This window comes from Fomitopsis serialis (assembly GCF_022376445.1).
Source record: "Fomitopsis serialis strain Sig1Antser10 chromosome Unknown B0H18scaffold_90, whole genome shotgun sequence".
NCBI lineage: Eukaryota > Fungi > Basidiomycota > Agaricomycetes > Polyporales > Fomitopsidaceae > Fomitopsis > Fomitopsis serialis.
Genome location: NW_025955050.1, coordinates 18,724 through 41,547, shown reverse-complemented (window position 1 = coordinate 41,547; position 22,824 = coordinate 18,724). Strand labels below are relative to the sequence as shown.

The window sequence follows — 22,824 nt, the reverse complement described above, 5'->3', positions numbered from 1 at the left end:
ACAGTGCAGGCCGAACACTTGAGCGTTAACGGCACATACGGTCAGATGACCGGTGGCCGGCGCGTCGCGTCGGTCGACTTAGCGCCGTGGCTTGTGGCTGAGACTTGGACGCCGTTGTGGCTGCTCGGTCTTGCTCGCGCGCATCTCCCTCTCCCACTCGCACTCCCTCTCCCCCCTGCTTCTACCACTCACCCCGCTCTTCCTCGACACCCTGCAACAATGGTCGGCACCTGGGGCATCGAAAAGGTGTGCAACTACCTGCGCAAGGTCGCCCTCGAGGCCGGACACCGTCTCAGCGAGCGCGACGTCTTTGTCTTCACGGACCACCCGCCGCGATGGGACGACTGGACGGAGGAGGACCTCATGCTCCTCAACAGGATGCTCCGGGCGCTGTACAACAGCCCGGCGTCCTTCAAGGTTTTTGAAATGATCGTCGCGACATACCTGCTGGTGAGTACCCTGTTCTGTGGGATGCGAGCTGGGGGATTGACGTGCGGTCCTAGGGTTATGGGGACAATTGAGACGACCCAGGGTGCCTTGGCGCCGGCTTAACCCTAGTAAGCGCCGGCTTAACCCTATAGACGCCCAAGATTTCCCAGAGCGGGCGGGCAGGGCGATGGACTGGTGTGGGTGGATTGGAGAGTGGGGTGAACCGGCCAGGCTGGACGGTGAATGGGTACGGTTCGTCGAATGAAAGGCCGGGCATGCGATGTGTGCGTCCGCGACGCACAGCACGCACGAGCAGCAACGGGCGTGCGGCGCGGCGTTGTGCGTCCGCGACGCACAGCAGGCGCACGACGGGCGAGGCACGTGAGGTCCGTGCATGGCCTGCGGTCCGGCGGTGCAAGTGCGCGGGTTGCTGCGGAGCCGAGAGCCTTGGGCGTCGCGCGGGCAGGTGTGCGTCGCGGACGCACAACGCCCGCGCGACGGCCGGCGCGAGCGGAGCTGCACCCGTGCACGTGCACCGCCGGACCGCAGGCCATGCGCGCGCCTCACGTGCCTCGTCCGGCGTGTGCCCGCTGTGCGTCGCGGACGCACAACACCGTGCCGCGCGCCCGTTGCTGCCCGTGCGCGCTGTGCGTCGAGGACGCACACATCGCACGCCCGGCCTTTCATTCGACGAACCGTACCCATTCACCGTCCAGCCTGGCCGGTTCACCCGAGCTGGGGTAGTGACTGGTTGCTTAGAGCTGCGATTCTGCCCGTTGTAACAGTGGCTACTTACAATTGCTTATCTTTCCGTAGTTACTTATAATTGCTTATCTCTCCGTCGTTACTTACAACTGCTTATCTTTCCAATGTACCCATTCAAAGTCACACTGATGTACGATAAGCATTGCATTCCGCGTAACGAGTAGTACAAGAACAAAAGAAAACAAAGTCCGACGTGTACAGATGAGGATGCGAGAGATGATACAGTATATACGAGTCCGCGACACGACGAAGGCCTCACTTTTTGCCACCCTTCTTGCCCTTCGAGCCGCTCTTCGCGTTGCGCGCAGAAGTCGTCGGCTTGCCGGTTGCCTTTCCGCCGCTGACCTTGGCGAAAGTGAAGCGCTCGACCATCGGGGCCTTGCGCATCGTCCGACGAGGGGGCTCATCCAGCGCGGACGAGTTCTTGCGCTTGCGCGGGTTCGACGGTCCAGCAGCAGACGACGATCCAGCGGCAGACGCGCCCTCGCCTCGTCCAGGTCGTGCTCGTCCTGGTCGTGCTCGTCCTGGTCGTGCTCGTCCTGCTCGTCCTGGTCGAACTGCATGAAGCCTGCAGAGGGGCTGGCGGCGGGGGTGCCTAGAAGGAAGTCAGCACAAGGTGTTTTGAAGACGGGTAAGGACTTACTGAGAGGGCTGGATTGCGTGAAGCCAGCACCCGGGAGGGGCGCGTTGTCCACGTCCATGGCGTCCTCGTTGTCGACGACGGGGGCGGCGGCCTGCTGCGGGGCGGGGTGGAGGGACGCCTCACGCAACTGCTGAGCAACAGCGTCGAGGGAGGGCGGGTTTGCAGCCGAGCGAGGGGGACGGTAGAGGTTTGGCGCCATGGAGACGATGGGCCGGCGGGAGAGTGCGGGTGGTGGTGCTGCGGCGAGGACGGCGGGAGGAACGAGAACGGCGAGGGCGGGGGACGACGCGAGCAGGGGACGGGAGGGGCGGGAACACAAACCGGGAGGACGATGGCGGCGGCGGAGTGGGAGTGTGAGGGGGGCGGGGGCGGGGCCGGCAGCGGAGCCAGTCGACGGAGACGGCGAGCGGGACGACGGTGGCGTCGGCGTTGCGGCCATCGCGGCCATCTTCTCGACCTCGTCCTCGAGAGCCTCTGCGGCAGCCTGCGCGGAAGCCTTGGCAGCGTTCTTCGCCTTCACCTCGGCGGCCTTGATAGCCCTCGCGCTGCCGGCGGCGCAGCTGTTGAGGTTAGCCTTCCTCGCCGCCTCCTTCTCCTTCTCGGCCGCCTTGTCGGCCTTCTCCTTCTCCTTCTCGGCCTTCTTCGCGGCGGCGGCGGCGGCTTTCTGCGCCTTCTTCGTCATCTTCGGCGGGGCGACTTGGGACGTGGAGGCCGCCGAAGTCGACGCAGCCCCGGACGCGGCCGTCGTGGCAGTCTTCTTGCCCGACTTCTTCGGGCCGGGACCTCCACGATGTCGTCGTCCTCGGACTCCACGATGGCGGCAGACTTCGGCGCGGCCTTGCCCTTGCCCTTCCTGTCGGCCTTGCCCTTGCCCTTCGACTTGCTGGCCTTGGGGTGGGCTCCTCCTCCTGGGGGTGCTCGTCCTCGAACTCCTCCTCGTCCTCCTCGTCGACCTCCTCGGCCTCATCGTCGATGAGGTCCGCGACGACGTTGCCGATGAGGCCCGAGAGCGCTCGCTCTGTGGAGGCATGGTCAGATAAGACAAGATGAGAAAAGGACGACTTACGCAGGGCGAAATCGGACTCGACGAATGCCTCGTGCATGAGCAGCTTGGCGTAGGCGAGGTTGTGCAGGAAGACGTCAGTACTCCCGAGCAGAACCAGGTAGTAGACGTAGCAGGCCTTGAGCTGGCCCATGCGCACGATGCGCCCCTTCGCCTGCTCGTCCTCCTGCGCGGACCACGTAGTGTCCTAGAAGGTGTGAGCAGACGACAAGGAGATAAGGGGGATACTCACGATGAAGATCATGATGTTCGCCCACGTCAGGTTGAGGCCAGTCGCGCCGACCTACGACATGACGAGCACGCGGGGCCCGTCGACACCGGACTTCCTGAACTCTTCGACGACCTTCGCGCGGTTGGCGGCCGAGAGCTTGCCGTTGAGGAACAGGACCTTGATGCCGTAGGCGTCGAACAACTAGAGGAACGTGAGCAATACTGCGGAGAAGGCGAAGGAGGACTTACGATTTGAGAACCTCGTTGTTCGAGGGGAAGTACGAGAAGACGATGATCTTGTCAACGTCCGTGGCGTTGGCCCCATCGTTCTTCTCGCCGCCCGCCTGCTTCTGCGCGTTGGGATCTTGCGCGCCCTCCGCGTCGGGATCTTGCTCGCCCTCCGCGTCGGGATCTTGCTCGCCCCCGCCGGTCTTCTCGCCCTCGACGGTCTTCTCGCCCTCGACGGTCTTCTCGACCTCGACGGTCTTCTCGACCTCGACGGTCTTCTCGACCTCGGCAGTCTTCTCGTCGTCGGCGGTCTTCGCAGCGTCGGCGTTCTCGTCGCGCGCAGCGTCCGCGTCGCCGCCGGCCCCGTCGCCCGCAGGAGCGGCCTCTTCCAGGTGTTCCTGGTAGTTGCTGTCCGGCTCGAGGACGTTGGCGTCGGGGAAGGGGGGAGGTTCCTGAGGGGGACGCCCCGGAACTCCTTCTTGTTGGCCAAGGGCGGGGCGCCCGCGGTGCCGAGGTGGTGCTGGATTATAGTGACTTTCGATAAACATGGCAGGCTTAGGGTGGGGTTATGGTGCCCAATATAGTAATTACTATATATGGGCATAACCATATAAGGAAAGTGTTGACATTTCTCCCCTGTGTGTATGGTGCATGTGCACAAAAATGTGCCTCCAAGGTGATCGCGCGCGGTCGCGCGCGATCACCTAAACCCTATGCTGGAGGTGTCTTGACAAAGTACCCTCAAGGTGATCGCGCGCGACCGCGCGCGATCACCTAAACACTACTATTGTGTACCCGGTATACATACCATTTAGGTGATCGCGCGCGATCACCTTGACGCACCTATATCGGCGTCTGTTTAAGTGGACCTGTACTGCACATGTCAGTTCAAATTGTGCCATTTAGGTGATCGCGCGCGACCACGCGCGATCACCTTGAGATCGGTGTTTGGACATGACTGACCGGGGTGCGTGCACAAATGATGGTCAAGGTGATCGCGCGCGATCACCTAAATGGTATGTAGGCCAGCGTCTATTCTCTCGACGTGCAACATGTATGTCCACTCAAGAGATGCCATTTAGGTGATCGCGCGCGATAGCGCGCGATCACCTTGTGAGTGGTGTTTGGACGTGCATGACATGGTGCGCGCACCCCAGACCCATGGTCAAGGTGTGAACGTGCACGACCGCGCGCGTCCACCTTGTCACGTGCAATATTATTTGACACATGTGACTGGTGTGGCTGCACGATGGCGTGACCAGTCCCTTCCCTTCGATCCTCAGGCCATCAGTGTGTGCCAGGTACGTTGTCTCTCCCACCATGTCCCCGCCCGCAGCACTCAGTGCTAGCGCAGCACACCAGTCGCCATGGACCGTCCAGCATGGTCTGACCGCATTCGGGTGATCCTCGAGGCTGCCGCGCTCATCCGACTGATCCCCAAACACACAGAGAAGTTCCTACAGGAACTCACTCCCATCGGTTCAGCATATGGCCCGCTCACCATTAATGAGACCTATCAAAGATGGCACGAGCACATGAAGGACTGGCTCCGTATCATACACGTCCGCACGATCACCGACCCACAACCCCTGAACATGCTCTTTGTCCGCTCAGAGATTGATCGACTCGAATCGGTCATGATCGCATTGGCCAACGTCATCACCCCCTTGTACAGGAACTGGAGCGTCCGCACATTGCCCGAATCATTGCGCATCCACACTCATGATCGTGATGAATGGACGCACATCGCGCGGTCCACTATCAGTCTCATGCACTTGGTGAGGGAGACTGTTGATTACTGGCACAGTATGTTCTCTGCATCGCAATTAGTCTATTCAGCATACTGACTCATCACACAGAAATCCTGGACAAGAATTATGGCATGTACCATGCCACTGTTACATCAGTACTACTAGCCACTCACCTTACATTGGTACAGTCGATGCAGGCATAGTCTGGCAGGATCCACCGATCAAGCGGATCCTGTACGACCATCATACCAAACACGCCATTGACCTCGATACCGCCGCGAAAGAGCGCAACGCACTTGTTGGTTATTCCGGGCGGTTTGTGGACCCATGCCCTCAGTGGTTTGTCCCCTATGGGCACATCAACTGCACAAACGAGTACGAGTTCTTTGAGCGCATCTGCGCGCACATTGCTCTTCTTCTCCAAGAGCGGCAATTGCGCATTGATCGTGAAATCGAATTCGATGAAGAAATTGACGTTTGGGTTGACCGCTGGCTCGGTCATCTTCGCGCACTACTACCCATGATCCACGGTGCGCGCACCCCTCTCTCTATCTAGTATTATGGGACCTATCTGAAAAGTTGCAGAGAAACTCCATATCCGCTGTGAGCGCCCGCCACCCATCTGGCTCGAAATCGATCTCCCAAGGGATAGAGCGATTCCGGACGCTCCATACACGCTCCCCATCGGGCAACTTACATCGCTCTTTGCGCACCCCGAGGAGATTGAATTTTGGGACAAGCAATCTGGGTCGCAGAAGCCTGTCGCGATGCCCGAGCCACCTGGTGTTGTCCGTGACAGCATTGCTCAACGGGTATGGCGTGCGCGCCAGGCCCTTCACTGTCAGCACGTATATCTCCGTCTACAGTCGGAGCGTGTGACATTGAACGGGGTCAATGACCACACATACCGGGGAGGTGGGCCGTCACCCGAGGACGTCTCGAAGAGCGTCGACATTCTCACGAGACGCCTTGCGTGGTTCAATGCGCAGGTCGAATTTTACCAGCAGTGGTAAGCAAATTGCATTCTCAATGTTGAACACCCAGTAATATGCTCTCAGATGGTCAGTCATGTAGTTATGTTTGTATATCCTTTGCAATGCGTGCAGAACGGTCTTACTCACGGTCGGACACACTCATACGGCCAGAGGTAAGTCTCACAAAGGTGCCCGCACCAAACTCGGTGAGTGCCACATGCTATCGCGCACGGTCAAAAACACCGCGCGCACGGTCAAAAACACCGCGCGCACGGCCATAAACACCGCGCGCACGGCAATCAACAATGCGCGCATGGTAAGAAACAATGTGCGCACTGTTACCTAGAGCGCAGGCCAAACACTTGAGCGTTCACGGCGCATACGGTCAGATGACCAGTGGTCGGCGCGTCGCGTCGGTCGACTTAGCGCCGTGGCCTGTGGCTGAGACTTAGACGCCGTTGTGGCTGCTCGCTCACTCTCGCGCGCATCTCCCTCTCTCACTCACACTCGTCGCACTTCCTCTCGCCCCTGCTTCTTACACTCCCTCCTGCACTTCCTCGGCACCCTGCAAAAATGGTCGGTACCTGGGGCATGAAGAGACTGCGCAAATACCTGCGCAAGGTCGCCCTCGAGGCCGGGCACCATGTGAGCGAGCGGGACTTGCTCATCTTCACGGACCACCCGCCGCGATGGGACGACTGGACGGAGGAGGACTTGATGCTCTTCAACAGGACGCTCCGGGCGCTGTACAACAGCCCGGTGTCGTTCAGGGTATTTGAGAAGATCGTCGCGACGTACCTCCTGGTGAGTGGACTGTTGCATGCGATGCGAGCGGGGGACTGACCTGCGATGTGAAGACGAAGAAATGGCGCAAGCAACTGAACTACGTACCGATGGCGAAGAAGTTCCCTCACCTCGCCGACACCTGCTTCGATTGGCAGTGGTGGGACGCGCCGGCGGAGGGCGCATGGCAGGAGGGCCTGGACTTCAAAACATTCGCAACCGGCTGGCGCAACCGCAAGCCCAAGTGGTGGGGCAAGAGGTGGTCGGTCGTGGATCAGGAGGCCGCCATGAGGCCGTTCGCGGACATCTGGCTCAGTAAGTGTCTCTTTTCTACGTGCGCGCACCTGTGTCTGACTGCGCGCACCCCATCTCAGGCAATGACCGGCTCAATCGTAAGTGTCTACGTACTTACACGAGTCGTCTGACGAGCCACGCACCTCTACAGCTGCGACGCCGGTCCAAGATCATGAAGACGAGGACGATCCGCGCACCGAAGGATACGACTCAACTGGGGCGTGTGACCGGCGAGGACTGCAGGAAGGCGCAGCGTCAGGCGGAGATTACCTCGCCTGGAAGGCGAAGGGCCGTGCGCCCGCCGCGATGGCACACCCGATCCCTCTGTCCACATGGGCACGTCCTCTCAATGTCCCGCCGCAGTCGCAGGACACCGTGGTAAGTGCAATCGTATATTGCCCGCTGACAATTATCTGATGCGCACACCACAGAACTGCGGCCGCGACCGGTGCGAGCGCTGCACTGAGAGCGGCATGAGGAATGCCGGGTTCCGGCCGTCGCAAACGACCCGCGCTGCGTCACTTGTCGTGCACGCAAGAAGGGTTGCTCCTTCGGAGTGAGTGCACATTGTTCCTTGGCATTCGTACGGTGCGCTGATCAATTCTAGTCTCCTCTCACACATGCTGCCTCGCGCCGCACTGCGAGTGCAACGGTGGTGCGCGCACCTTCCAACCGTGCGCGCACCCGCACCCCGGCAAGTTCTGGAGGTGCAAGGGCAGGTCGCAGACGTGCACTGACTGCGGGCTAACGCTAACGACCTTGTGGCATAGGTATGAAGCGTCGCCGTGGAGAATAAGGGGGAATACGTATGTATAGGCTCGTGGAAGTGTACTAGTAAATCGCATTTGTATATAAACGTGTGTAACTGCTACTGTACATAGTTGATTGTCCCACCCAGGGTGGACGTGCGTGGTCGCGCGCGTCCACCCTACAGCTGTACCTCTCACGAACAGTCTGTTAAAGGTGAGTCCAACCCCCAATTTAGGTGATCGCGCGCGACCGCGCGCGATCACCTTATACCCTCCTTTGTGGGTGTCTAAACAAGGGGATAACCTACCCATTTACCTGCCAAATAGGTGATCGCGCGATCACCCTCCAGACGTGTTCCCGCACAGGTATATGGGGCGCGCGCACCTCTCAAATACGCATCTGACACCCACGAAACCCCCTGTTTTAGGTGATCGCGCGCTACCACGCGCGATCACCTAAAACAGCCTATTTTCAGAGTATAGTAGGGTGCGCGCACCTCTGACGCACCCACCAAAGGTACGTGCACCCACACACCCTTCAAAACCCTTGATTTAGGTGATCGCGCGCGTCGCGCGCGATCACCTTTTTGGCAGGTAAATAGTGTGTTTATATCCCTCATTTTAACCACGAAAAGGGCGTATAAGGTGATCGCGCGCGACCGCGCGCGATCACCTAAATCAAGGGTAAATTGCCTCTACAGTCACAGTCGACGTACGCATCTGCGAGTGTCTCCTATGACAGTCTGTATATGTCCTCGATGATGACATATACTGCTATCACAGGTGATCGCGCGCGGTCGCGCACGTTCACCTAAATGTAGGGGTGGGGTGCGTGCAGTGTGGCATCCACCATTGGTATTCCTAGGTGGGCTCGTATGTCATGTTTTATCCTACGCTGATCATTGTATGTATAGTGTACACACATGTTTTATGTGCGCACATTGTACGCACCTATTCCGCTGCACATCAGGTGACAAGACCGACCATGTGGCAAACATGAGGCATCCTCAACCTATCTCTGCACACACGACGCCTCTCTCCCCCTTGCACTTGCACCCTGTCCTCACTGTACGTATTTCACCGCTCTCTGTCCAGCGCCCGTCTCACCTGCACCCTCAGATCAACATGCCGCCTAGAAAGAGGAAAACGACCAAGAAGCAGCCCGTCGAGGCTGCGCCGGCTGAGGATTCTGAGGCTGATGGTTTGTCGGAGCCCGAAGAGACGGCACAACCGCCCGTATCGACGTCGACGCGCGCTCGTGGAAAACAGCCAGCAGAGGACGCGAGTTCGGAAGACGAGGAGACGAACAAGGTGCGTTCCACAACGAGTGCGACGGCATGCACAGCGCCGGCCGATTGCTGATCCTCATGATCAGAACCAGAACATCACGCAGGAACTATTTCTAGAGTATCAAAAGACTCTCGCAGATGCGTACCACGGTTACGCGCGGCTCGCAACCCTCCCATCTCTGCAACAAGAGGACCATGTCGAAGTGGTGCAGCAGCAGTTCAACAGCCGCAAGATCGACGACAACCACGTCGAGAAGATCCGCAAGTCGTTCGTGGATGACGGATACCAGAGCCTCCTGTGCGGGCACTGCATCGAAGTTGCGGTCAGGTGGGACGACATCGATTTCACAACCAAGCACAACCAGATGCTTCCTCTCGACCTCGATTTCTTGAAGTTGAAGCCTCGACCTGACGGCTCGCCCAGTCCGGTGTACGTCATTACCGGACAACATCGCATCGCTGCGAGCATCGCCTTCCTCGAGCCACAGGTAACCGAGTTGGAGACGGCGAAGGCGCGTTTGGAGAACATGGATCCCAGCAATGGTCAGTACAATCGGCTGGTAGCGCGGTGTCAGAGACTAGGGGATCGGCTTCGCCGGCAGGGGTGCTGGCTGGCAAGAGTATCCATCATGGGTAAGTGTGTGCGCGCACCCCTTGCGCACACCCACTCACACTTTGACACACACACACACAGAAAAACTTGGTAACGGTGCGGCGGCGGAACGGCTCGCGCAGAACATCGGCTGGGCTCACAAGGTCGAGACCAGTGAGGATCTCTTGCGGACGCACTTCCGTGAGCTGTTCAAGTTGAAGCGTGATGGCCGCCTCCCCGACTACTTGGCCCGCCGCGGATCCGTGGTGAAGGAGCTACGCTTAGGCACGGCGACGACGACAACGAAGGGCACTGCTGCCACTGGCAGTCACATCAAAACGATGCACACGAACATGTTCTACGTCACGCCGGTGTGCGACTTCCTCATGTCGCTGACACCGATCATTGGCGAAATGAAAGAGGAGAGAAAGGTACAGTATTATTACGACACTGACTTTTTCAGCCACCAGACATGGATGAAGATCCTGAAGCCGGCCGGCGGGGTGAGTGTATTCATTGTCACGCTCGGCTGTCGGTTGTTCATGATGGTGCGCGCAGGTCATTGTATTCAATCTGCGGCGCATGCGCTGGCTGATGGACATCGTCAGCTCAAAGGCTTCGTTCTCCACCACGCAGGATGTGGAGTCGATATGTTCGCGGTACGATGAGGCCCGGCGCGCACGTCACAGATACTTGGAGATGAAGACGAACGGCGACACCGAGCGGGCCCAGGAGTTTCTCCAGGCGCAGACGAACCTGGATCTGTTGGAAGAACCCGATGGGACCATACCGTCGATCATCTCACGAAAGTACACGGCGTTGAAACGCGAGTTTCACACAGGGGGTGCGAAGCCCTGTCCTGGCCTTTGGACAGATGGCATGCTCAGGACTGTCGACCGTGCGGCGCTTGATGTTCTTTCCAGTTCAAATGTTTTGGGCGTGCGCTCGAGGCAGGCTTTTGACACGATGGCCGAGTACGGTAACGCGCTGGTGGCGCAGATCCAACTCATGATGGGGTCATCCGTCCCTGGTGCCGACGACGACGACAACGACAACGAGGGGCCACGCAGCACGCAGCAGCGGCGCCTGTCGCACCTGGACTATGTCATGGGGCGCATCACGTTCTTGTACTACGGCTGGACGTACATCAAGGGCGACATGGAGTTTATCCCTGCTCTGCCGTTGCTGACCGCGACGCCGATGCGGATGGTCCGGGAACAATGCTCATTGTACGAGCGGGGATGGGAGAGGGTGAGTGCGCGCACACTGCTGCGTGACCTGCGCGCACCCCTATATGTGTGCTTACTTTTCTTTTATAGCTTGCGTGGATGTTCGAGCCGCTCATGTATCATCGGTCCTTCTGTGGGACCAGCGGCGCCGGCACCGGCACGGGCATAACCACTCACGACATCACCGTGGATGCGACCGTCTGCGCGCTCTATAGTGTTGGCAACTACAAAGATCTCAAGTCTGGCGCAGGCGACTGGGACCGTCCGGACAGTGTGCAGTGGGAGGTGAGTTGAACTTGTGGATGGTGCATCTCGAGGCTGAGTTATTTGCCTGCAGCTCGCGCGAGAATGGTTCGCGATCGACACACGTTTGTCGCACTGCTGCACGAAGCGTCGACGGAAGTAGCGGCCGTCAACAACTTCCGCAGACACTCGAAGAAGACGATCAGAGAGGCGTTCATTGTGTACTCGGAGAAGAGCAAGGGCAACCCCGCTGAGCGCACGGCAGAGGCGGTGAGCATGATGAAGGAGTCTGCGCTGAACGAGTTGTTCCCGGACTTTGACATGGCCAAGCACATCCAGGCGTGCACGCAGAACACCAAGTCTCTGTCGAACGCGATTGTCAATCAACGGAGCGATGCACTCCAGCACCTGTCCGGTCTCTCGCTAGACATGCTCGGCATGCGCGCACTCATGCGCACTGCGCTGCCAGTCGTCGAGGGTGCAAACACCACAGTCAAGGTTGGTGCTCGCTCGCTCGTCCCTGTCCTCGCTGCAGCGACGGTGGAGACGGCGGCAGTCCTGCTGATGTACGGGCGCGGAGGTAGCTGGTGGACACTGGGAATTGCTCAGGGCCGAGCGAGGTACGCAGCCCTCCTGTGCCGCTTCAAGGTCATTCCGGTCCACGAGTGGTGGGACATTGTGAGGCCGGACAAATCGTGGAAGCCGTCAGAGGATGGGACCGGTGCGCACGCGGACCCGGAGTGGTTCACCAAGGGCGAACCGTCGACCACGGAGCAGAACGCTGCGAGTCTCATTGCAAACTCTGAATTGCAGCGTGCGTTCGCGGGCAAAATCCCTGCACCTGGACAAGGTCGTCAACCACAGCAGCAGCAGCAGCAGCAGGCAAACGCGGTCGCCGGCCCATCGTCGTCGCCGTTCACCTTGAACGCGCCGGTGCCAGCACCAGGTGCGGTGGCCGCACCTGCAACAGGACGGGCTGGGAAGGCTTCTGCGATGGCCACCGCGGTCTCGCATCACAACACGCAGATCGCGAGGATACTCGAGTCGCTCCGCAAGCTGCCTGCGTTCCAGTACAGCGACTCCACGGACGGTGCCGTCAAGGGCAAGAAGATGGGCGAGTCGCTTGACCAGATGGCGAAGGGGACGATGCTTCACCTGTGGAACGTACGTTGCTTATAATTATTAATGTTGTGTGCAACACTGACGTGTGCGCGCACCCCCAGACGAGCGAGTTTTTGCGGCATCGTATGACGGAGCGGGCGAACCCCAAGCGTGTTCGACGGGATGATCAAAGCGATGACGAGGAAGACGACCGCAAAGATCAGATGTACGCATGGACACCGCTTCCTACCACCAGCGATCGGCCAGGCACGGTTGACCCGCTCGCGTATTACCCGTTCTGGGCCGACGTTTCGGCGGCGATGGATCAGGATCCGCCACTCACGACGACGATGGAAGACGTCGAGGATGTGCTGATGACGGCGCTGGGGTTCGATGTTGACATCCAACCGGACGCTGACAAGGACCGGGTCACGCGGCGGCTGACGAAACAGTATGCGACCCGCCAAGATTTGTTCAAGCAGGTTCTCAAGCGTCCTCTGGCGTACATAGAAGACATGGACCATGAGGTCCAGTCGCGCATGAACGAGAGAGTCGAGGCCTTGCTGCCTGCCCTCGTCAAGCATGTGCGTGACCAGCCTTCTAGCACGCGTAACAAGGATGTCGTGCAGTCGCTGCTCCAGATGCTCGTGGACGAAGGGCATCTAACGCACACCGAGTGGGAGCCCACAGACGACGATGAGGATGTCGAGAAGAAGGCGACCAAGGGTGCGCGCACCCACGACGACGAGCAGGAGGAAGAGAGGTGCCCCAAGCCTTGACTGACGGCGGCGACGACGATGCGATGCAGGTGGACGACGAGCTCCCGGTGGTAGTAGAGGAGGAAGAAGAGGTCGACAACGGCGCGACGGTGACCCACAGCATGCTGGCTTCGCATCTTGGGTTGGCAGGCCGGCAGACGCAGTCACCCCCGCCGCTGAACCAGAGGAGCAAGCGGAGGCTGACGTCTCCGATGGTGAGTCCGAAACGGGCGCGGGAGAGCAAGCGTGCAAAGGTCGACGAGCGCGCGCACGTCTACCAGAGCGCACAGGCCATGGCCGTCGACGTCATCGGGTTCCTTGATCACTGCCTTGCGGGAGCCGAGCTGGACGAGGATACGCTGACACGGCCCTACCAGATCGCCCTGTTGCGTTTTCTCGGCATCTATCCACTGCCTGGCATGTTAGAAAACGAACCTCTCCTTGTCCAGGTTGCTGATGCCAACCTGCGCGTGCTGCACTGTGAAGCCGTCGTATCGCCCTGTCCTTCTTACTGGAACTGGAGATACTGGAACTGCCGGGCAAGTCCATCCCGATCTTTGCGAAACCCACACCGTACCACCAGTATGTGATCTCGCAGATCCTGCGCGTATGTATAGGGATGGCCTACTTCGCCGGCACGGAACGCATCAGTAAGTCTGTTCAAAAGGGTCAAAATAGGTGATCGCGCGCTATAGCGCGCGATCACCTAAATCGTGCTATTTTAGGCACTGCGCACCCTTGTGCGGGGTGCGCGCACCCGCTGGTGTCAGAAAACACGGGTTTTAGGTGATCGCGCGCTATAGCGCACGATCACCTAAAATGGCATGTTTCAACACATCCCGTGGGTCGTAAATAGGGTGATTTTGGTGATCGCGCGCTATAGCGCGCGATCACCTAAAACCCATGTTTTGAGTGCCAGTCATGTACCATTCGCAGGGTGATCGCGCGTGATCACCTATTATTTGAGCACTTTGCTGACATGCATTTCAGACTTCCTCAACGAGAACGGCGGTGAGTGCGATGTATGTTTGTAGGGCGAGTCGACGTATACTCATCATTGTACAGAGGTGACGGGCAGTTACCACTTCCCGGCCGTGTACATCATCCACGGCATGTGGCCTCCTATGTCAGCCCCGTCAAACAAGCACGTGAAATCGCGCACACCGGTGCAGGCCCGTCGAGATCTTCAGCGATACTTCGGCGAGGGCAGCAATACCCAACTGACTGTGGACGTCGCGACGTACGAGGTGAGCGAGGAGGAGATCAAAGATTTGGGGAGGGGTACAGAGACAGGGTTCTGGCGCGCCATCCTCGGCTATGCGTACCTCGCTCGCGATCGCGCATGTTTCGTGGCCGACAAGAACGTCCTCAATCTGAAACTGCCCGAGTTCCATGATGCGGTCATTGTTGGCATACTTGGTGCGTGAGTCTGGCGTCTCGTTATACTCTTCTCATTCTCGCAACACAGCACGCATACGGCACGCTGCGGGAAACACTGGCGCATCTATTGTGGAGGTGATCGACATCTCGAGACTGATGACCTTGTGTCATATCTCGTACGCAGAGTCCCAGTCGTCACCGCCACCGTCTCTGGCATCTGTGTGGTCGCCACCCCCGTCACAGATCGGATCCGAGAACGCGGTAACGTTCGATGAGCGGGCGTCACTGTACGGATTCCCGGAGGAGGTTGAACATGGGACGACAGGACAAGCTCCCGTTCCCGAAACCGCCAGAGAAGCCTCATTGGTTGCAGCCAGGTACGGACGACTTCGGCGACTGGGCGTCGCGACAGTTACAGCACAGCAAGATCCGCCGTCTGCGCCTGCAGGACCTCCTGGAGAAGGTAGACGACCGGTCGTCGTTCATGCGCGACGGGCAGCTGTCGAAGCAATACCCGAATACCAGTCCAGTGGCGATCGACTCTCTCAAGTTTTCCATCAAACGGTACAAGCAAATTGAGAAGACGTACGCAGGTAGGTGTTTTTGTGTCTTGCGGTACTGGACGGTGTTCTGACGAGTGCGCCGGCTTACTAGCGATGATCCAGAAGACTATCGCGCTCCAGGAGTCCGAGCGTATCACGGAGGCCCTGGCCAACGCTGGTGGAGAGCCGACTGACACCGTGGACGAGGTCGAGCGTGAACCGGAGGCGAGCCAGCCGGCCCTGAGCAAGGCGGCCGGCAAGCGTCCCGCTGCTGGCAATGTGCCGGCACCAGCTCCGGCGACGCGCAGCCTACGGAACCGTCAGCAGTCGTCCTCCCGTGCTTCGAGCACGAGCAGCAGTCGGGCCGCAACGCCTGGCTCGGTTCCCAAGTCGAAGCTGCGATCCACGTCAGCTGCGTCCAGTGGCTCGTCCGGCAGCGCCAGCACGCGCCAGAGGCTGAATACACCCCGCGCTGCCAGCGGTAGTGCGGCTCGCCCTGGTCCATCAACTCGTGCCCGCGACAGTGGCGCTCCGAAGGACGTGTTCAGCGACGTCAACACGCAAACTCGCATGTGATCGGTCAGCACAACGGGTCTCCCATCTTTGTACTACTACCTATGTCTCTCTAACCCCGCTGCTCACATACGTCTTGCCGCCGTCGACGCATCGTCTTGTATTACATATCGCACCGCTTGAATGACATGCATGATTTTATGATACTGGGTGCGCGCACAGGGAGAGCTGCGACGTCGCACGCAATGCGGCTTCTTCGTGCCGGCCGGTGAGTGCTATTCCTGATTGAGCAGCGGCGTGGCCGATGTGCGCGCACAGCTTTGTGCACGATTCCGTTCGAGAGCGTTCTCGCCCAGCATGCGTGCGCACACGAGGCGGGTCATGTTTCAAACGGTGAGACGTATATAGTGTGAGTCGACTACTGCTCAAGGCTGACTGCCACTATCATTCATCATGGCCTCTCGTCGTCCACCCCCTCCGTCAGCGAGCTCCCGGCGGGCAACGCCTGCGTCGTCACAGCCGCAGAGACGACGAGGGAGTGCTGCACCTTCTGCACGGGGTGCCTCGTCACGGCGCAGTGTGCGTCCCTCTGCTGGACCGTCTGAGCCCGTTGCCGTTCCATCCTCGCCGCCCATCGCTGGTCCCTCAAGGTCATTTGATTTTCCGGCATGGCCCATTGCTGGTCCATCCTGGCAGTCGGCTGGGCCTTCTCGTCCGTCGGCCGGTCCATCTCGTCCGATCGCTGGTCCGTCTCGTTTATCAGCCGGTTCCATCTCGTCCATCTGCTGGTCCGTCACACCCGGCCACAGGATCACGCGCGAGTTCGACGGTGGCTGCTTCAAGAGCGCCGGCTGGTGCTGGACCGTTGCGGGCACCGTCACAGGCAGCGTCGCGGGCTCCATCACGGGTAGCTTCACGGGCACCGTCGCGGGTGGCATCGCGGGCACCGTCGCGGGTTGCGTCGCAGGCACCGTCACGGGTAGCGTCGCAGGCTGGAACTGACGGTGATCAGTCCGGTCCCGAGGACAGGTGCGTTTTAAATACTTCTCTTGCACCTCGGACGCCGCTAACGGTCAAGCGCAGCGATGATGATGTGGCCATCATCGTCAACCCGGTCCCTCCGGCAGACATGGATCCACACGAGGTCCTGTTGCACCTCGCGAGCACTGACGACATGAATGAGTAAGTGCAGCCTGGTCAGTCTGATGAGTTGTTGCGTACGGCTGACGGATGACTGCACACGGGCAGACGTGCGCGCGAAGAGCTGTCGTCCACGCTGGAAGGTAACACGGGCCCGTTCAGTCTGGATGCGCTTCCGGATAGCATTGCGGCGGAGGATGGCTCGGCGAGTCAGGATGATGTCAGGCAAGGTATCCGTACGCGCGAGGCCCTGAGTCAACAGATGGACGGCACGTTCCGTCCGCGAGCTGGGAGGAGAACAAGTGGCGAGAATGCCCACGGCAGACGGTGAAGGTGTCGACGCTGCGCAAGTTCCAGGAGCACAACACACCACGGAACAGGCAGTTCGCGACGAACCTCCTGAAGAAGCGCACGGTCGTGAAGGTAGACGACGAGTACATCATCCCGAACTCTGATCCGTCGCTGTACTGGCACATTGACCATCACTTCCTCGATTTCCTGTCCTGCGTCCCGGGAAGCAAGGGATGGCGGTGTGTCTGCCGACGGTGCCTGCGCACCACAACTACAGTGTCAAACTCGAGCTGCGCCAGGGTTACAAGATACTGCGGATGACGAAGCACGGCAAGCTCGGTTGCGACCCGTCGGGCCGGTGCGTGATGTTTGGTAAATACGGCATTGAGGAGCTGTGGGGGGTGTTCGTCCCCGTGTCCTTCTTTGACGACGAGGTTGGCGAGAGCGACAGCGAGGCGCCCCTTCCGCTGTCCGCATATGGCATCAAAAAGGGCAACACTCGTCTGTCTCCGGAGCACTTCAAAGTCTGGCAGCTCTTTGTCTGCCGTCTCCTCGAGAGCATCGGCTGGAGCGGCCTGACGATCCTCCGAAACTATCCGTTTGGCAAGTCGCAGGATCTGCGCGCGGGGTGGGACATCCAAGATATTTGTAACGTATTGTGAGTCGCGAAAACAGTCGAAATAGGTGATCGCGCGCGATCGCGCGCGATCACCTAAATTGGCCCTTTTTCAAACGACGTGCACTCACCCCCTCGATCTTCTTAGCGAGCACGCCAGCATTGATTTGAACTGAAGAACGTGCAGGAGATCGACGACATCTTCGGGACGAGTGGTCGAAGTTCGTCGAGGAGATGCCAGCGCGTGGAAGGCGACAAGTTCTTCGTACATCACAAGCCCATCTCATCTCGTGCCGCTATGGGCAGAACACGCCGATCGGTGTCCAATACCAGCTCCACCACGAGGCGGGTCAGTGGGACCAGATGCGCACCTGGTCCCACTTGAAGTACGTGAGCATGGCAATCGCCTCCGAGATCCAGTGAGTACACCATTATTATTACATCCGCTGCGCACAGCTGACATGGGTGCGCGCACCCTTAGAGTACACCAGGTCGAGGAGTACGAGGTCGTGTCGAACGACGCGTTGATCAGGAAGTATGAAGCGCTGTACGAGCACTACATTCCCGGCAAGGACAACCCGCCCGTCGACCTGGACACGTTCCCCATCTTCGACGAGAACGGCATGGAGATCCCGCTCTACGACAAGAAAGGGGCCCTGGTGTCGCGCAGGCGTGTGGACGCGTACAACCTCACAGGCCCTGGCTGCGGCCTGCTCCTCGATCTCCGGCGGATCCACGAGATGTTCAGCGTGTCAAACGACGACGGAGAGGGTACGGCACGACTGCAACATGAAGAGAGACAGCGTCGCCGAGAGCGTCGTGCAGCCGCAGCCTTCGCCGGTCAGGACACCGGCCCCATCTTTGACGAGGAGCAGGAGTTGGTCCAGCAGGATGATGGTGATGAGGCTGCTCACCGTCCGGCGACACCGTTTCCGCTGCTGCTGAGCAGGATGAGCTGGATGCCGCGATGTTCAGGCTAACACCGAGCCCGGTCCTAGGCAGCATCTGGGATCCCTTGACACCGCCACCGCAGTCATCTGACCCCGGCGACGGCAGCGACGTTGCTGCTCCGTTTGACTGGGATGGGCTTGGAGACCAGGATGATGGCGATTTGGACGATGGCACTGGCAAGGAGGAGGAGCCTGAAGAGGAGCACTACGACGAGGAGCAGGATCAGCAGCAGCAGGTGGAATATTATGACGACGAGGAGCAGGAGCAATATCATGGTGACAACGAGCAGGCGCACGACTACGACGACGACGAGGATGACAATGACAGTGAGGCGTTTGCAGCAGAGGTGGAGGCGATGGTCTCGGAACGGGCAGAGCGGGCGCGACGTCTGCGGTTGGACTTGTACCCGCAGGCGTTCCTGGGCCATTACGGGAACATCCAGGCCAACCAGCTGTTCCCGCACTATGCACCGTTCTTCGTCAACATGGAGAAGCTCATCCGGGAAGAGGTTCCTGAGCGCCCCGACTTCCACGAGCACATTCCAGATGGAGGCGAGTACGTCGTGCCTGATCTCGAGAAGCTCGAGAACTGGCGGAGGTTGCACGGACACGAGGGGCCTATCATCGAGGAGGGTGGCTGCCAGATCTACAACTCTGCGTCGCACCGCAGCCGGCCAATGGCCGGGCAGCAGGAAATGTCGAACGGTTCACTGACCCAGGCGGCGACTGGCTCGTGGGCCACAGGCGATGCTGGCCGCAAGCTGCGCATGAAGATTGTCAATCGAAACGAACTTGGATTGCCGCACGAGCGGTTCCGTGACACCATGATAGGTAGCAGCAGGGACCCACCTGTCGCCCTGCGGTACGAGTGCAACTTCACCGTCTACGTCCGCCGCATCCCTGAGAAACAACGCACTGGATTGTGGGTGCCCGTACTACTTACTACCTCTCTTTTGATGATGCCCTGTGAGCTGACCGTCACCCGCAGCGACATCTATCGGTTTGTGCCAATCAACTTCATCCAGGCCACGACCAACCCCATCATCATGTCTCGCCTCAAGAGACACATTGTGGTCTTTGCGCCTGGTGTAAGTCATTGGCATGATGTTTGTTGATCGTGACTCACACCTCGCGGGGGGGAGCAGATCTTCCCGCGGATATACGACTGGACGACCTTCCCTGTGTACACGCTGACGGAGCAGATGTACAAGTCGATGCGGCCTTACCTGCAGGAGAACGGAACGGCCGACGTCAAACTGGACCCGTTGAGGGTTGAATTCCTCGCGATCTTCGAGCGCCTGCTAGCGTACGCACACACGGGGAATGCGCGAGTGATAGCTGGGTGCATGACGTTGCTGTGGTTCAAGCGGGCTCTGCTTGAGCTGGGCTTCCCGTGCATCCACCCCGACATCTTGCTCGACTTGGAGAACGAGTTCCCGCTGTGCATCCCTGTGACGCGCTGGCCGCTTATAAAGTCGACCATGACCCCTCAGACTGCATCCGCACGGTCCATCGAGCTGACGTGGGGGCCCGCAGTATTGGCGGTAAGTCTTACCTCAACTGTGTGTGTGTGCGCGCACCCTGGAGTAGGGGTGCGCGCACTCGCAGATTGGTGTGTTTTAGGTGATCGCGCGCGATCGCGCACGTTCACCTAAAATGGGGGTATTTTGGCAATGCTGACGACACCCATTTGCACGACAGTCGTACCTGGCCACGTTCACTCTGCAGATCATCGAGATGCAGGACATCCCGGCCAAGTACAAGGAAGCGCGCGACAACGACCCCGAGTTCGCACGCGCAGTCATGGTCGCGGACCTTGGCGTCAGGTTGCTCATCGGTGACTTGAAGGAGTTCGTGGCGAGAGAAGTGCGTGCGCGAGCGAAGCGAGTCACCCAAGCGGATATGGAAAAGATGTCCGAGCTCGAGCTCCACCACCACACTCACCGCGAAGAGACCATGGAGCAGTGGATGGAGTGCGTGAACGCGTTCTCCCACAACAGCAAACAGGTCGAGCCCGGGAAGAAGACGGACAGAAGGGCAAGGCTGTGGCGAGCACGGCTGTCCCGTACGCCTCCTGGTGCGCACACTCGCACAGACCCCTGCAGACATCCGCGCAGGGCTGCCAAAGCGGAGGACGTGCGGATTGGCATCGTCGACTTGGCACAGAAGATCTGCGACTGCATGCGCGCAGTCAATCCCCATCCGCTGCACGCTCCGCTCGTCCGTGGAGGAGCTTCGTTGCCCGTGCTGAGGCTTGTTGTGGCCCGCATCACTGACAGGGCTCCGTCGTACCTGACAGAGGCAGCAGCCCGCCACACATGGGCTGTGAACGTGTTCGCGTATGCCCTCCAAAAGAATGATGTCATGTTCATTCCGTGGGTGAAGGCGACGAAAGCGCCGGAAGGTGGCAAGCGCCGCGGTCCCCCCTCTCGCAAGACCACCGTCGACGCGTGGATCGACGTCGAGCGCCCCAAGAAGCCGCTGCACCTGCTGGGCGTCACGATCACGCCGGCGGGAGAAACCATCACCACCCTGGCCGCGACTATGACCCGCACCGTCGCCGAGGAACTGGAGGATCTCGCGAACGAAGCGGCCGAGCGCGCGCAGGAGACCAATCCAGACGCAGAGTGGAAGGCCGTCGGGAGACCGTTGCACGAGATAGGCTGGTTCGTGAACCGTCGCACGTTGCCCGACGAGTTCACCTTGCAGAACGCAAGCATCGTCGAACCACCGCTCATCGTTCCGAAGCCTGGTGCAGCCCCTACTGTCCAACGGAGGAAGACAGCCGCTGCCGCCGAGGAGAAGGAGGTGCTGCGCAAGACGTACGAATGGGTCATCAGGGACTTTGACTTCACGGACGAGGTGCACCACCTCGCGCTCATCATCGCCGTGGTTTTCTCCCGCCTGGTACCAAAAGTGTCGTTCCCTAAGGACGACGACAACAACTTCATCTTCAGCTCACGCGCAAACGACGTCAAAACGATCACACAGGAGATCCGCAACTCGGATTGGTGCGAGATGCCCCGGAACGGCTCTGGCTGCAAACAGCAGGCCCCGTATATCATCATGGTCACGGTGTACATCATCGGTCTTTGGGACGAGCGCAGTCCCCTCCATGAGTACCTCAAGACGACGGCCTCCAAGGCGCTCCACCGCGTGTTCCTTGGCAAGCACGGCGCAAAGGGGATCCTCATCCACAACCTCATACGCATGCACCTCGCGCGGGGAATGACTAACAAGGCCAGCAAGGGTGGTGTCATGGGTCAGGACTGGGATTTTGAGACCGGCGACACCCTGCGCGGACTCTGTCGGTACCTCATCAAATGTTTCCTTGACTCACAGTACGGAGCGTACGACGCCGTCACGCTCCTTTGCGGAGTCAAACGCGCGGAAGAGCTCGCAGCGAGCGGCCAAGTCGTGCGGCGCTCGGGCACGCTCTATCAACCGCAAGATCCCCGTGAATCGTCGGTGGCTCCCCGTACATTGTCTGTCGCTCCGCGTGCGTCGTCGTCGGTCGTAGTAGCACCTCGCCCGGCCGTGGCCCGGCACTCTCGCGCCCCCACGGCCACGCCTTCGCGACACCGTGCACGCCCTGCGTCGCCGTCACCTGACGTGCCTCGTGAGCCGTTGCCTGAGGTCACCACGCTCGACGACATCTCGCGCACCGTCAGTGACACCACGTCCTCTCCGCGTGCTTCGTCGTCGTCTACTAGTAGGGTTGCCCGTTCATCGGGGTCGTCGCGCACTGCGTCAAGCTCTCGGTTGGCGAGGACAACCGGCGCCCGTGCGAGGTCATCCACTGCCAATCGGCTCCCCGTGCGGTCTCGCAGGTACCCAGGCAGCAGAGGTTCCGTGACGAGCCCGATCATCCTCCACCTCCGCAGCCACCCATCCAGTTTGTCACGGGCACGAGGAAGCGCAACCGGCACCAGTACCAGGGCTCCAACGTGTTCCGTGCAGACGACGACCATCCTCCGCCCAAGCGGGCTCGTAAGTGACCGTCTCGTAGTTTACCGTACATAGATATTGTTGCAAACATTTACTTTTGGTCGTGTATTGTGGGTGCGCGCACCCCTGTGAGTCGAGCAAAAATATGTGAGCGTGCGACGCATTCATGTGAGAGACATACAGTGCATGCCAATATCGTTTGGGGGTGATGTCGTACGATCAGTCACCCGATTCTTGTCGACGAGTGCCAATGTCTATGGGTGCGCGCACCCCAAAGTGCTCAAAATAGGCTGTTTTGGTGATCGCGCGCTATGGCGCGCGATCACCTAAAATGCGTGGTTTT

The 22,824-nt window shown here is 59.6% G+C and overlaps 4 protein-coding genes across 4 annotated transcripts; all 4 read left to right on the top strand.

Annotated features, from left to right (window-relative positions):
* Positions 1 to 219: 219 nt before the first annotated feature.
* On the top strand, positions 220 to 521 carry B0H18DRAFT_1123077 (uncharacterized protein; the record flags this gene model as incomplete). Its single annotated transcript, XM_048034637.1, has 2 exons — positions 220 to 450; positions 504 to 521. 2 exons carry the CDS (start codon positions 220 to 222, stop codon positions 519 to 521), a joined length of 249 nt encoding a protein of 82 aa, XP_047888864.1.
* A 4,184-nt stretch (positions 522 to 4,705) lies between these two features.
* On the top strand, positions 4,706 to 6,102 carry B0H18DRAFT_1123075 (uncharacterized protein; the record flags this gene model as incomplete). Its single annotated transcript, XM_048034636.1, has 3 exons — positions 4,706 to 5,144; positions 5,278 to 5,619; positions 5,675 to 6,102. 3 exons carry the CDS (start codon positions 4,706 to 4,708, stop codon positions 6,100 to 6,102), a joined length of 1,209 nt encoding a protein of 402 aa, XP_047888863.1.
* Positions 6,103 to 6,636: 534 nt separating this feature from the next.
* On the top strand, positions 6,637 to 7,877 carry B0H18DRAFT_1123074 (uncharacterized protein; the record flags this gene model as incomplete). The annotated part of the gene is made up of 6 exons (XM_048034635.1): positions 6,637 to 6,867; positions 6,921 to 7,161; positions 7,221 to 7,238; positions 7,292 to 7,518; positions 7,572 to 7,696; positions 7,748 to 7,877. 6 exons carry the CDS (start codon positions 6,637 to 6,639, stop codon positions 7,875 to 7,877), a joined length of 972 nt encoding a protein of 323 aa, XP_047888862.1.
* Positions 7,878 to 14,225: 6,348 nt separating this feature from the next.
* Positions 14,226 to 22,811, top strand: B0H18DRAFT_957952 (uncharacterized protein; the record flags this gene model as incomplete). Its single annotated transcript, XM_048042643.1, is given in 23 exon segments — positions 14,226 to 14,520; positions 14,570 to 14,787; positions 14,807 to 15,074; positions 15,136 to 15,575; positions 15,759 to 15,804; positions 15,855 to 15,945; positions 16,021 to 16,115; positions 16,233 to 16,281; positions 16,346 to 16,515; positions 16,549 to 16,565; positions 16,615 to 16,718; positions 16,785 to 16,906; positions 16,939 to 17,206; positions 17,245 to 17,595; positions 17,771 to 17,804; positions 17,890 to 18,002; positions 18,065 to 18,511; positions 18,559 to 19,455; positions 19,522 to 19,621; positions 19,679 to 20,077; positions 20,235 to 22,199; positions 22,250 to 22,523; positions 22,771 to 22,811. 23 exon segments carry the CDS (start codon positions 14,226 to 14,228, stop codon positions 22,809 to 22,811), a joined length of 6,804 nt encoding a protein of 2,267 aa, XP_047888861.1.
* Between the last annotated feature and the right edge of the window lie 13 nt (positions 22,812 to 22,824).